The sequence below is a fragment of the Clytia hemisphaerica genome, unplaced genomic scaffold (assembly GCF_902728285.1).
Source record: "Clytia hemisphaerica strain Z4C2 unplaced genomic scaffold, Clytia hemisphaerica genome assembly, whole genome shotgun sequence".
NCBI classification, from domain to species: Eukaryota; Metazoa; Cnidaria; class Hydrozoa; order Leptothecata; family Clytiidae; genus Clytia; species Clytia hemisphaerica.
Genome location: NW_027103300.1, coordinates 780,762 through 794,398, shown reverse-complemented (window position 1 = coordinate 794,398; position 13,637 = coordinate 780,762). Strand labels below are relative to the sequence as shown.

The following is a 13,637-nucleotide window of genomic DNA, read 5'->3' as shown; positions in this document are numbered from 1 at the left end:
TGTAAAATTAAATTAAGGTCAATAATTCAATCCGTAGTAATCTGGTTCGCAATATTAAAAAAGTCTGGATTTTTATTTCTGCTTAAACAATATCAGAACAACACTTAAATTATATTGTTTTAATGGGGGTTGATATAATTTCTTCAAGCTAAGTAAGACTTTAATATCATTTCAGAGTCAAAAATGAAAAAAAAATAAGTTGATTCTAAAAAAATAATAATTGGCACTTTGGATCCATATGTAACTGTTGGATATGGAAATTTTGGTATGCAAAGAATTGTAAATTGAAAATATACGTCATTAGAATTGGTGGAGAAGATTTCAAAATTCACTCTTGCCGTCTTGCATGGTTTGTATTGTGATGATTTTTCTTTTTGATGATTCTTGTCAGTTTAACTGCTCTTTATTAGGGAAGATAATCCTAATTACCTAGATAAGAAAGTGTTCTCCCAGTTTGATTTCCTTGAACAACAATGTGTATTGTGAGAAACATGTATATTTTTTTATTAATTATTGACTTTTAAATTCATTGTTTGATTGAGGGTTTATGCATGCAAGAGAATCAACCTTATTATGAAAATTAATGAGCGGTGCTGTTCACTACTCACATTCATGGTTAGTGTTTCTCCGTAAATAATCTAACAACCAGAGGAAAAGCTTTGGACAGCCGCCCCTTTTTAAAGTCTAACATCACAAGACTATGAAGTGCCAATAATAAATCGAGTTTTTTTCATCTATTGGATGACAATTTCATGGGTAAAAAATGTCCAAGAAATGCTTCGAAAAATTTCTAAGTCTTTTTCATCTATTGGATGACAATTTTCATGGGTAAAAAATGTTCAAAAAATGCTTTGAAAAATTTCTAAGTCTTTTTCATCTATTAGATGACATTTCCAGGTGTAAAAAATGTTCAAAAAATGCTTTGAAAAATTTCTAAGTCTTTTTCATCTATTAGATGACATTTCCAGGCGTAAAAAATGTTCAAAAAATGCTTCGAAAAATTTCTAAGTCTTTTTCATCTATTGGATGACAATTTTCAGGCGTAAAAAAATGTTCAAAAAATGCTTTGAAAAATTTCTAAGTCTTTTTCATCTATTAGATGACATTTCCAGGCGTAAAAAATGTTCAAAAAATGCTTTGAAAAATTTCTAAGTCTTTTTCATCTATTAGATGACATTTCCAGGCGTAAAAAATGTTCAAAAAATGCTTTGAGTCTTTTTCATCTAATGGATGCTTTTTAGATGAGATTTTGATGATATCAATTTTAATCCGAGAAAATCTCATCCAATGGATGGTGTTTTTATGGTCTTTAGATGAAAAGCATTTCCTGTCAATACTTTTTCATCTGTTAGATGGTTTTTAGATGAGTTGTAGATGATGTAGAAAACTAGATGGTATTTAGATGGTATTTGAATGGCAACTGAATGGATTGTATATACGTAGGGGGCTCAGATCAAAGTAATTCAAACAGAAAATGTTTTAAAAACACTAAAAATTATCGAAAAAATCAATTTTGAGGTATTTTATCCACGTATGACTATTTAAAACGCTAAAACCTAACCACGTGCTTTCCACATGCTTTCGAAGTTTGCATCGTGTATAATGCAGACCAGAAAACACCGCAACATATTACATACATATAATAAGCTTATATTATCAATAATACACTTTTAGTGTTATATGCATGTTATATGTTATACGTAAGTAATATACATATTACAATTCCCATCGCCTGAAAAGCGAGCTTTCTCAAGAAAATGATAGTACGGCTATTGTTAAATTGTATCTCATTATATCCCCTCCATCACCTTGAGTATGAATATAATTTTAATGGATAATAACGTAGAAATGATCGTATTTGATAAATGTGTCAATATTTTCCACCTACCATTATGAATTTTTAATAAAAATGACGTAATTATACTCATATCTCTAAAACCACTATCTTGCAGCATTTAATCGTTTTAAAACATGTCAATCTATATCCAGTCACATGATTAGCATCCTATTGAGTATGAAAAAACATTTTGCTGTAAATAGACGATATCGGCTTTCGATAAATGCAATGCATTCTGGTTTCTAGGGACTCTCAAAGGAATTATAATCTATTATAATTGATCTATTATAATTCCTTTGAGAGTCCCTAGAAACCAGAATGCATTGCATTTATCGAAAGCCGATATCGTCTATTGGTTCAGAGGCCTTATATTTCATGATTTTGGCAATATTTTTGTCATTCAATATCATTTTGTCAAAATTTGTGGGTGACATATTATTTAAAAATTTTCATGATAATACTATTCGTATATAATTGTTTCAGACATACTATACTAGTAGTATTAGTACTATTATATGTGTTATGTAGTACACGTGTTATGAATTATACGTCATGATATCGTTATATTTTTTCCGGTCTGTAAATTGTATGCCCCGTGACCCATGTTTCGAACTAGCCGCAAAAACTCCTTTCGACTGTTTATTAGTGATCAACGATTCTGACCTTATTATTGCTTGCTTTCTCTAAAGACAGGTGGCAGAATTAGATACAAGATGTCAATATTAGACTCACTTGCAGTACCTATAGGTTGCTCACCTTAAGTCCCCATTAGGTTATGATATCAAAATAAGCTAGAAGCTAAAACGCACTTTCCCTAAACCCCTTGGTTAAATGTTTGATTGCTTTTCGTAGAGATTTTGTGGTAACAGGAAGACTCTTATAAACTGTAACATTCAAGGGGTACCTAAATTCTTTCGGGGCCTAAACTTTGAAAGAAGAATGTTTTTAAGCTCAAAAGAGTGAGGACTTATAAGCCAACATATAAGGGGTAGGGGGCCATTCAAAAAGTACGTTCGTCCAAATTTCCCTATTTTCTGACCCCCCTCCCCCCTTGTTCGTCAGCGTTCGTTTTGAAGTACCCCCCCCCCTTTGTACGTTCGTTTTTATATCAAATTTTTTTATTATCTAATAATTGCTAAACAATTATAACATACACAATTGTTTAGGGGATTAACAATTACCTTCCGTTATCGATTCAAAGAAAAAATGTAATTAGGAGATAGATAGAAAAATATTTTTCATTGACTAAGTTAAAAGTCACGCTGACAAGCACACCCCCCCCCCCCCCGCAAAAGCGAACGTACTAGTCTGGGAGCAGAATTCAATATGTCGAGTTATAGACGACTTTGCTTAACCCAGAAGGTGAATGGGATTGTTATACATCGTTGGAACGGAAATTTTATGCTGATTATGGAAACCCGGGTCTTAAAAAGTCTATCCTGGACAAAATTGCAAACGAGGCTGGAGTTTGCACTCCGTCGTGGTGTTTTTTCGATTTTACCTGTTCTAGAAAAATGCTTACTCTCAGCAAAGTAAAGGGTTTTAGAATTTCATTTTTTGTGCAAAATGCTGTCTATAGAATGGGTTAATAGAAAAAAATTCAAAAATGTCGAAAATTTTTTTTTTTACACTCCATCTCGGAGGATTTTGGCGAAAAATCGATGTTTTTCTTAAAATTCGTCAAAAACTAGTCTATAAACCACTGAAATTATGTCAAAATAAGTCCAAAAATACTTTCCTGCTAAATATACTATAAAAGAATAAGAAAATATAACAAAATAAAGAAAAATCGGCTCAAAACGCTATTTTGCACTCCACCGTTGGTGTTTTTAATGAAAAAACGTGATATTTGGTGTTTTTGAAAAAAATATAACATTTTCCTTTGATCTACGACTGGAAATCCTATTTTTCTCTTGGAATCATTTTTAACCAACACAAAATGATAAAATATTCTGAAAAATGACCCTCCTTCGCTGGGGTTTTAAGTCAAAATTCAGTAATTTTAAGTCAAAATTCAGTATTTTTACTTAAAATTCATTGAAAACTAGTCTATAAACCACTGAAATTATGTCAAAATAAGTCCAAAAATACTTTCCTGCTAAAAATACTATAAAAGAATAAGAAAGTATAACAAAATAAAGAAAAATCGGCTTTAAACGCTATTTTGCACTCCCCCGTTGGTGTTTTTATTGAAAAAACGAGATTTTTGGTGCTTTTGAAAAAAATATAACATTTTCTAGCTTTTCCTTTGATCTACGACTGGAAATCCTATCTTTCTCTTGGAATCATTTTTATCCAACACAAAATGCTAAAATATTCTGAAAAATGACCCTCCTTCGCTGGGGTTTTAAGTCAAAATTCAGTAATTTTAAGTCAAAATTCAGTATCTTTACTTAAAATTCATCAAAAACTAGTCTGTAAACCACTGAAATTATGTCAAAATAAGTCCAAAAATACTTTCCTGCTAAAAATACTATAAAAGAATAAGAAAGTATAACAAAATAAAGAAAAATCGGCTTTAAACGCTATTTTGCACTCCCCCGTTGGTGTTTTTATTGAAAAAACGAGATTTTTGGTGCTTTTGAAAAAAATATAACATTTTCTAGCTTTTCCTTTGATCTACGACTGGAAATCCTATCTTTCTCTTGGAATCATTTTTATCCAACACAAAATGCTAAAATATTCTGAAAAATGACCCTCCTTCGCTGGGGTTTTAAGTCAAAATTCAGTAATTTTAAGTCAAAATTCAGTATCTTTACTTAAAATTCATCAAAAACTAGTCTGTAAACCACTGAAATTATGTCAAAATAAGTCCAAAAATACTTTCCTGCTAAAAATACTATAAAAGAATAAGAAAGTATAACAAAATAAAGAAAAATCGGCTTAAAACGCTATTTTGCACTCCCCCGTTAGCGTTTTTATTGAAAAAACGAGATTTTTGGTGCTTTTGAAAAATATATAACATTTTCTAGCTTTTCATTGATCTACGACTGGAAATCCTTTCTTTCTCTTAGAATCTTTTTTATCCAACACAAAATGCTAAAATTTTCTGAAAAATGACCCTCCTTTGCTGGGGTTTTAAGTCAAAATTCAGTAATTTTAAGTCAAAATTCAGTATTTTTACTTAAAATTCAGTATTTTTACTTAAAATTCGTCAAAAACTTGTCTATAAACCACTGAAATTGTGTCAAAGTTAGTCCAAAAATATTTCCCTGCTAAATGTTTTTAAAAGAAAGAAGTATAGAAAAAAAACGTGGGCCCAAAACGCTATTTTGCACTCCTCCATGAAAAATCGCTCTCCTTCGCCTGGGTTTTTAGGACGAAATTGCTATTGAAGATTCTTCACTGCCTAGCCGCATTGGGAGGTGCGGCGCTTATTTCGAAACTTAAAGCTTAGTTACGGCGCTTACAAGAGGGTGGTATGGTGGCGCTTAATGGAGGAAATAAGGCGTTTAAGCTGCAAAAAATATTGTTGAAATAAGTTTTGAGCATTAATAACTGCTGAGACTTTCAAAACGAATGAATGCGGGATCTGAATGACTTAATGTCGTAACTCAAACGTAGTAATAGTAGTTTTAGTTTACATTTTCCGATCACAGCATATAGTAAAAGAATGACTTAATTTCGACGTACAATTAGTATCGAGGAACTGAGGTTTTCGTGACGGAGGAGTCGCAACCGTAGTTTTCGGGGACAGGAGAAAATTTCGATTTTTACACCATGTTTTGGACTGATTTTTTTATGAAAACTAAGTACCTCAAACGCTACTTTTTATGGATATCTTATCTTTGCCTAAGTTCTCAGTTAAGTTCATTGGGGGAAATGAGGCATTACGCATACCATCACCTTCGTTAAAGCTTTCACTTGTTTAAGGACTATGACGGTTGGATAAGTATACAACGGGGACGCGCGGGCAAGTGCCAAACGTATTTGAGACAGGGGTGTACTAGTAAATTTCTAAATTTGAAGATAGTTTAGCGCCGCAGGCTATTTTTGGAAAACTCTTCATGAAGAATATAGTTCAGAAAGTGTTACCGAAATAATACCTAGATTCCATAGGTAAAATACCGAAAGGCTGAAGTTTTATGGGTATATTACCATCACTAGCAGCATTTTGAATATAAATACCGTACATATTTTACAAAATACCGAAATACCGAACCGAAAAAGGCCGATACCGTGTCACCGAAAACCCTGAAATTCGCATTCGCATTGTTCCATTTGGGTACTCTTTTGTACTTTTGTAGTGGGGGGGTCGTTTTGCATTTTTTCAAAATTTTTACTCTCAATATCATTTTATAACAACCCCAAATTTTTTGAAATTTTCCTGAAAAATCGCTAAAACCTTCATTTTCCTAGGGCTTTTTAGCAAAATCATCATCGCCATCTACAATTAAGCGCAAAAGAGTAGAATAACAACAGTGGGATCGCAGAAAACTCATATCATAAAAGTGCTTCTTCATCACTCTATAAAAACCCACCCATGCATATTTTGAAGCTGGGGCATGCCCCACAAGCTTTTACAAGAGCTCGTCGACGGTTACCGTTGGTAACACATTGATTTTGTTGTCCTAGATTACGTAGGATCTTCCCCACATTGATCAAGATATTGTAGACTTCATCAGCATCAGTCAGTGATGCAGGGAGTGAACGACCATTCCCGATGATTGTTGGAGAAGACAGTTTCAGTGGCAAAATTTTCCGGCAGCCGGTCCAAGTTGGAACATTTTGAACCTCTGTGATTTAAAAAGCTCACTTAAGCACGACTTCAATGGATAATAACTAGTTTTTAATGAAATTTAAGCAAAGATACTAAACTTTGGCCTAACACCCAGCGAAGGAGGGTGATTTATTCAGATTCTTTTTGCATATCTGTTGGAAAAAATGATTGTAGGAGAAAACACAGGATTTCCAGCTTCGTAAATCAAAGGAAAACCTAAATAATAATGTTATACTTTCTTCAAAAACACCAAAAATCCTGTTTTTCAATAAAAACGCTAACGGGGGAGTGCAAAATAGCGTTTTAAGCCGATTTTTCTTTATTTTGTTATACTTTCTTATTCTTTTATAGTATTTTTAGCAGGAAAGTATTTTTGGACTTATTTTTTGACATAATTTCAGTGGTTTATAGACTAGTTTTTGATGAATTTTAAGTAAAATTACTGAATTTTGACTTAAAATTACTGAATTTTGACTTAAAACCCCAGCGAAGGAGAGTCATTTTTCAGAATATTTTAGCATTTTGTGTTGGATAAAAATGATTCCAAGAGAAAGATAGGATTTCCAGTCGTAGATCAAAGGAAAAGCTAGAAAATGTTATATTTTTTTCAAAAACACCAAAAATCTCGTTTTTTCAATAAAAACACCAACGGGGGAGTGCAAAATAGCATTTTAAGCCGATTTTTCTTTATTTTGTTATACTTTCATATTCTTTTATAGTATTTTTAGCAGGAAAGTATTTTTGGACTTATTTTGACATAATTTCAGTGGTTTATAGACTAGTTTTTGACGAATTGTAAGTAAAAATACTGAATTTTGGCTTACAAAATACTGAATTTGACTTAAAACCCCAGCGAAGGAGGGTCATTTTTCAGAATATTTTATCATTTTGTGTTGGATAAAAATGATTCTAAGAGAAAGAAAGGATTTCCAGTCGTAGATCAAAGGAAAAGCTAGAAAATGTTATATATTTTTCAAAAGCACCAAAAATCTCGTTTTTTCAATAAAAACGCTAACGGGGGAGTGCAAAATAGCGTTTTAAGCCGATTTTTCTTTATTTTGTTATACTTTCTTATTCTTTTATAGTATTTTTAGCAGGAAAGTATTTTTGGACTTATTTTGACATAATTTCAGTGGTTTATAGACTAGTTTTTGACGAATTGTAAGTAAAAATACTGAATTTTGGCTTACAAAATACTGAATTTGACTTAAAACCCCAGCGAAGGAGGGTCATTTTTCAGAATATTTTATCATTTTGTGTTGGATAAAAATGATTCTAAGAGAAAGAAAGGATTTCCAGTCGTAGATCAAAGAAAAAGCTAGAAAATGTTATATTTTTTTCAAAAACACCAAAAATCACGTTTTTTCATTAAAAACACCAACGATGGAGTGCAAAATAGCGTTTTGAGCCGATTTTTCCTTATTTTGTTATAATTTCTTATTCTTTTATAGTATTTTTAGCAGGAAAGTATTTTGGACTTATTTTGACATAATTTCAGTGGTTTATAGACTAGTTTTTGACGAATTTTAAGAAAAAACATTGATTTTTCGCCAAAATCCTCCAAGATGGAGTGCGAAAAAAATTTTTTTCGACATTTTTGAATTTTTTTCTATTAACCCATTCTATTGACAGCATTTTGCATGAAAAATGAAATTCTAAAACCTTTAACTTTGCTGACAGTAAGCAATTTTCTAGAACAGGTAAAATCGAAAAAACACCACGACGGAGTGCAAACTCCAGCCTCGTTTGCAATTTTGTCCAGGATAGACTTTTTAAGACCCGGGTTTCCATAATCAGCATAAAATTTCCGTTGCAATGATGTATAACAACCCCATTCACCTTCTGGGTTAAGCAAAATTGCTATTTTGTGATTCTGCTCCCAGACTATACACAGATCGACTTGACCCCCCTCCCCCCGTTCGTTTTCGTTCGCTTTTTTGCTGACCCCCTCCCCCCCCTCTCGGTGACGAACGTACTTTTTGAATGGCCCCTTGGTCAATTCTGGAAATAGATTTATAGAGAGACAGACCACTCAGAAAGTTTAAGCTTTATTCTACGAGAATCAAATTATCTTTAATTACAATTATTTCTATAGAAAAAGTAAAATGAGTCAATGTTTAAGCCTTAATGAGAAAAAATCTCAAAAATGTTTCGAAGATTTGAATTGTTTTGAAACATGTGGAAAAAATCAAGTATGCACAATATTTTATCGAAACATGACTGGAGAACTTCAGCCTGGCTTTGCTGGCTGCTGGGAGAAAGAAGGCAAGGGGTTTTGTAATCCAGACCATTTAACACATATTGACTGCCACCTTCGACACAAGGGAAAACATAATGGCATCGATTCTTTTATGTGTTGCTGTACTGGAAATAGATGCAACAGAAATCTTATACAGAATGCTACATTGATGACACCCACTCCCAGCACATCTACTGAAACAAGTAGGAATTTTATTATCTATACAATCATGAATGACTTTTTAAAGGTTTGGGCGTTTTTTAACGTTCTGTTGGTCATTTGTAGATTTTTTGTGTCCTTGCTTTAGTCGTTTCACAATGCGAAGGTATGAAATTGGTATTACTTTTGCAAGACTTATTTTGCTGAAATTCTTTTACTTTGCTTAGAAATTTTCACAGATTTACAGTAAAACTGTATTTTCCATAACTATTTTTAATGGTATTCATCCAAAACCACGGAAATTGAGTCCTCGAAAATTAGTTTGCTTAAGGTATATTTTTAGCATTTAGTAAAATTAATTGATCCAAGTCTTATCTCTTATTATTTTCAGCCTTAATGACCGAGTTACCAAAACATCCAGAAAGCAAAACATTACAATATTCAATTCCTCCTGTTATATGCAGCATTTTCGTTGTCATTGCACTATTGTATTTTTGGAAACGCCATAAACAACGAATACCGTCTGGTCATCCCCTGATACTTTATCAACCACCAACGCCTATTATCACCAAACCTGTTCAATGGGACCGAGTTGTAAATGTGGGACAGTTTGGTTGTGTTTGGAAGGCTACTTACAACAATAATGAAGTAGCCGTTAAAATTATTCAAGCTCACGAAAAATCTTATTGGATTACAGAAAAGACAATGTATCAATATAATCTTGTTCATGATAATATTTTGAAATTTTACAGTGCTGAGAAAAGACTATCAGATTCCAATATGATTCAATATTGGATTGTTACGCAGTATCATGCTAACGGTTCATTAGCTGACTATTTGTCAAGCAATACTCTAGATTGGACTTTAATGTTGCAGTTAGCCATTTCAATGACTCAAGGGATTGCTTATCTTCACGAGGAAATTATGACAGAAACTATACGAAAACCCATCATAGCTCATCGGGATATTAAAAGTCGTAATGTTTTAGTGAGAGACAATTTAACATGTTGTATAAGTGATTTTGGATCAGCATGCCAATTCTCGGAAAACACTGATAAAGAAGAAATCAAGGGACAGGTATCATACCATTTCTTTATGTGTTCATTTTTTACCCATTGAATCAAATGGTTTGCATATTTCCACACATGTATTCTTCAAACCCAATCAATAGACTTCTTCAAGCAAAGTCGCTTCTAAAGTTATAGCTAAGAATTCTTGCAAAGTGTCAGCTATTACTAAATGTGTGAAGCTGGTCTTACAAAGACGTCAGTCGAGTTATTACAATTCATTCGAAGACGTGCTGCTATTTTTACATTTTTGATACTCATTTTCTTCTTCATTTAAGGTTGGTACCAAACGGTATATGGCACCTGAAGTTCTAGAAGGCGCAGTTGCTTTTCAAACAGAATCATATAAAAGCATTGACTGTTATTCACTTAGTCTCATTTTGTGGGAGCTTCTCTCTCGTTGCGATACAGGGCAAGGTAGCTTGTTTGAATTTTGGTTTCCTGTGCGGTTGTCTGAATTATACTGAGATTAGCATTAGGTTGTCTCTGTAACGTGTAGTAAAAATGGAAATTCAAAATTTAACCATAAGCTAGACAATCGAAAAATTGCAATTTCATTTCAGTATTTTCCAGCAAAAAAGTTAATCTAGGTTAATTTTGTTTCAAAAATTAGAGGGCATTTTTTTTATTGGCTCCTATCTTGAACCTGTGTATATCCTTCTATACCTTTTGTTTTCATTTCTATTGTTTTAGTACCAGCAGAACCTGTATACCAATTACCTTTCGAAGCAGAAGTTGGAACAAATCCTACACTAGAAGAATTGAGGGCTTGTGTTTCTGAGCAAGGAATGAGACCGAAATTGAAAGCTGGTTGGACTAGAGATCCTGTAAGTTTATTTTAGTTCTAGTATCTCAGGGTTTTTTGACCAGGTTCACTCATTATCTGACGGGGCTTAAAATTAGGTAATTTTTAGCAACTTTTTTCACCAGGTTCTCATCGGGTTTCTGATATATGTTGGGGAGTTTTTGAGAACAAAAAAAAACAAACAAAAAAATTCATTTAAGAATGATTTGTTATGTCATTTGAATTTTCAAAATCTATAATTCATTTATGCTAATGTTTCAAAGATTTAAAAAGAAACTTCTGCACATTAAAGGGTCGGTGAGTGGCGATATGAACTTAGTATTGTTCGGATTAATCAATCATGAACTATTAACAGCTTCACAGATTTTTTAATTTATGTATCTAATTTGTCTATCAGAAAGATCCATTCACTGCTAACTTGACGAATTTTCTTTTCAATTGAATGACATATTTTTCCACAACAACTAAATCAAAACGTACTACTTAGAGTTTGAACAACTTAGTATTAGCGCACTTGCACAAATAATAAGAAAATTATTTTGAGAAATTCTCTCACCTTTTCTTACAGAAAGTAACTGAGCTCTGCAACACCATCGAAGAAGGCTGGGACAAAGAAGGGGATGCACGCCTTAGTGCACCAGGTGTCCTCCAACGTTTGAAGGAGTTACAACTGGCAGCTGAAGGGGGAGAAGTGAACCCTACACAGGCGACCAGAATCAATATCTCACCTTATGGAGATGGTGATTCAACTCTTGGTAAAAATTCTACTGGCGTCTCTATCAACCTCGAGCTGCGGGAAGGAGCCTTTGATTGTTGATCTTTCTTAGATTGGGAGAGTTGAATGTCATCCTTCTTGCTGTATAGATTTCAATAAGTAAACACTTATTCCTTTTTGCATTTTCAACTTTTAACGCTGATTATCTTTCAATATGAAATTTTTAAGGGTTCGAGAAATTTGAAGAATAAAAACGAGGCACTTACTTTTTAGTGAAGGACGATTTTCAAATGTTCAAGTACAGGACCATGAAAAGCTTGATGAAATATTTCGTTTGTTCTGTTTGGGTTTTCGTTTTATGATTTTCTAAATTACGTTTTTTTCTGTGAAATCGGTGAAATCTAGCAGTGGTTTTTTAATGCACAAGTAGTCTTTCTTACTATTGTTGTTAACAGAGTGTGGCCTAAATAAGGAGAACATTTCTAAAAATACTTTGAAGTTTGTTTTCGAAAAAAAAATTGACGATGATGAAAGGATATGAAATTATTGCTCTGGATATGTCAATTGGAATAGTTTTTTAAATCGTGTTTTATACTGCAGTAGTTTTTTCAACCTACTTGCCACTTTTTAGTTTAGTTTTGTATTTTGTTTTTAACCCTTGAGCCTTTATGATGATTAATTTCCCCCTTTTTATAAGAATCAGCTTTTGAGGCTCATCTGTTTTTATTTTGTTGTTATTTTTATCATCGTATGCTTATCTTTTTCTTTTTATTTATTGCTGGTTGACTCTATAAAATAGTAAAAACTGGTAAAAAACGACAAAAAAACAGCCTTTTGTCGATCAACCAGCAATAAACTTTGTTTGATATCTTTTGATTGAATGAATATTTTTGAAAAAATTTTTCACATTGATGATGATCTAAGATTGAAGAGTCACTCCTGTGAAAATGGTAATTATACCACATTTCTACAAAAAGTTGATTTTTTTCATCTTCATTTTTCATTTTCATTTTCCTTTTTTTTCTCAATTTTTTTACTTTAGGCGTACAAACTTTCGCGAGCAGAAACTTTCGCGAGGACGAAAAATCGCGAAATTCATGACATTTACTTTCGCGAATTTAACGGAAAAATATTTTTCGCGAGCATAAACTTTCGCGAATTAAGACGTAAAATTGAGAATTTTAATATGGAAAAATGGCTTAGAGGGACAAATACTTTTTAGATTTGCTTTAAACATTTGTCCTTTGACTTATTAGTCTTTTAGCAGTCTAAAAATAGCCATAAAAGTTACATTTTATTCAGAATTTGAAGTTTTACAGATTTTCTATTTTGTTAAGAATTTTTCGCGAGCATAAACTTTCGCGAATGGCCCTTCCTAGAATTTTTAAAGACATTTACTTTCGCGAAAAAGGCCAAAATTCGCGAAAATCGCGAAAGTTTCTGCTCGAGAAAGTTTCTACGCCTAAAGTACTTGATAATATTCCACTCACGAATATCTTTTTGACAGCCATTTTTTTCTCCAGCTGCAAATTATTTCGAGACAGAAATTTTTGCGAGAAGAAATTTTCGCGGAATTTAATTTCGCGAATCAGAGTTTCAAAATGGCAAATTTCGCGGAATTTAATATCGCGAATGAGCCGATTTCAAAAGTTTCACGGAATTTAATTTCGCGATTGAGAAGAAGTTATCAACTTAGATTAACTTTTAAGCATCACGGAGTTGTTTATATTTGTTTATATTGGATGAAAAATACACGTTATAATGCTTAAAAATCATTTGTGTCCATCTTTTTTGTTAACACCTGGTCAAAAACAACAAAATAAAAAAAGAAGAAAAAAAATCGAATTTCTAGGAATTTAATTTCGCGATTTAACAATTTTGGTGTGTTTCGTGGAATTTAATTTCGCGAATTACGCCCCAATTCGCGAAATTAAATTCCGCGAAAATTTCTTCCCTTAAGCTATTTGATTGTATTTTGGCCAATCGCCAAATTAAATCCACGCCAAAATTTATCCACTTAAGGTAATATTGCCCGAGGTCAAGTAACGACCGAGCTTGCAAGGTTGTTGCGTTGACCGAGGGAATCATTCTCAGT

The 13,637-nt window shown here is 32.7% G+C and overlaps 1 protein-coding gene across 1 annotated transcript; it reads left to right on the top strand.

Annotated features, from left to right (window-relative positions):
- Positions 1-8,629: 8,629 nt before the first annotated feature.
- On the top strand, positions 8,630-12,411 carry LOC136811592 (activin receptor type-2A-like). Its single transcript, XM_067068224.1, has 5 exons — positions 8,630-8,999; positions 9,347-10,032; positions 10,301-10,439; positions 10,716-10,849; positions 11,396-12,411. Exons 1-5 carry the CDS (start codon positions 8,663-8,665, stop codon positions 11,642-11,644), a joined length of 1,545 nt encoding a protein of 514 aa, XP_066924325.1. The 5' UTR covers positions 8,630-8,662; the 3' UTR covers positions 11,645-12,411.
- The last annotated feature ends 1,226 nt before the right edge of the window (positions 12,412-13,637 follow it).

Bases quoted from the DNA above. Each gene is read 5' to 3' on its own strand.
- LOC136811592 (XM_067068224.1), top strand. From the start codon at position 8,663: ATGAGTCAATGTTTAAGCCTTAATGAGAAAAAATCTCAAAAATGTTTC. The intron at 10,440-10,715 runs GTAGCTTGTTTG...CTATTGTTTTAG, and splicing joins TCGTTGCGATACAGGGCAAG to TACCAGCAGAACCTGTATAC. The intron at 10,850-11,395 runs GTAAGTTTATTT...CTTTTCTTACAG, and splicing joins CTGGTTGGACTAGAGATCCT to AAAGTAACTGAGCTCTGCAA.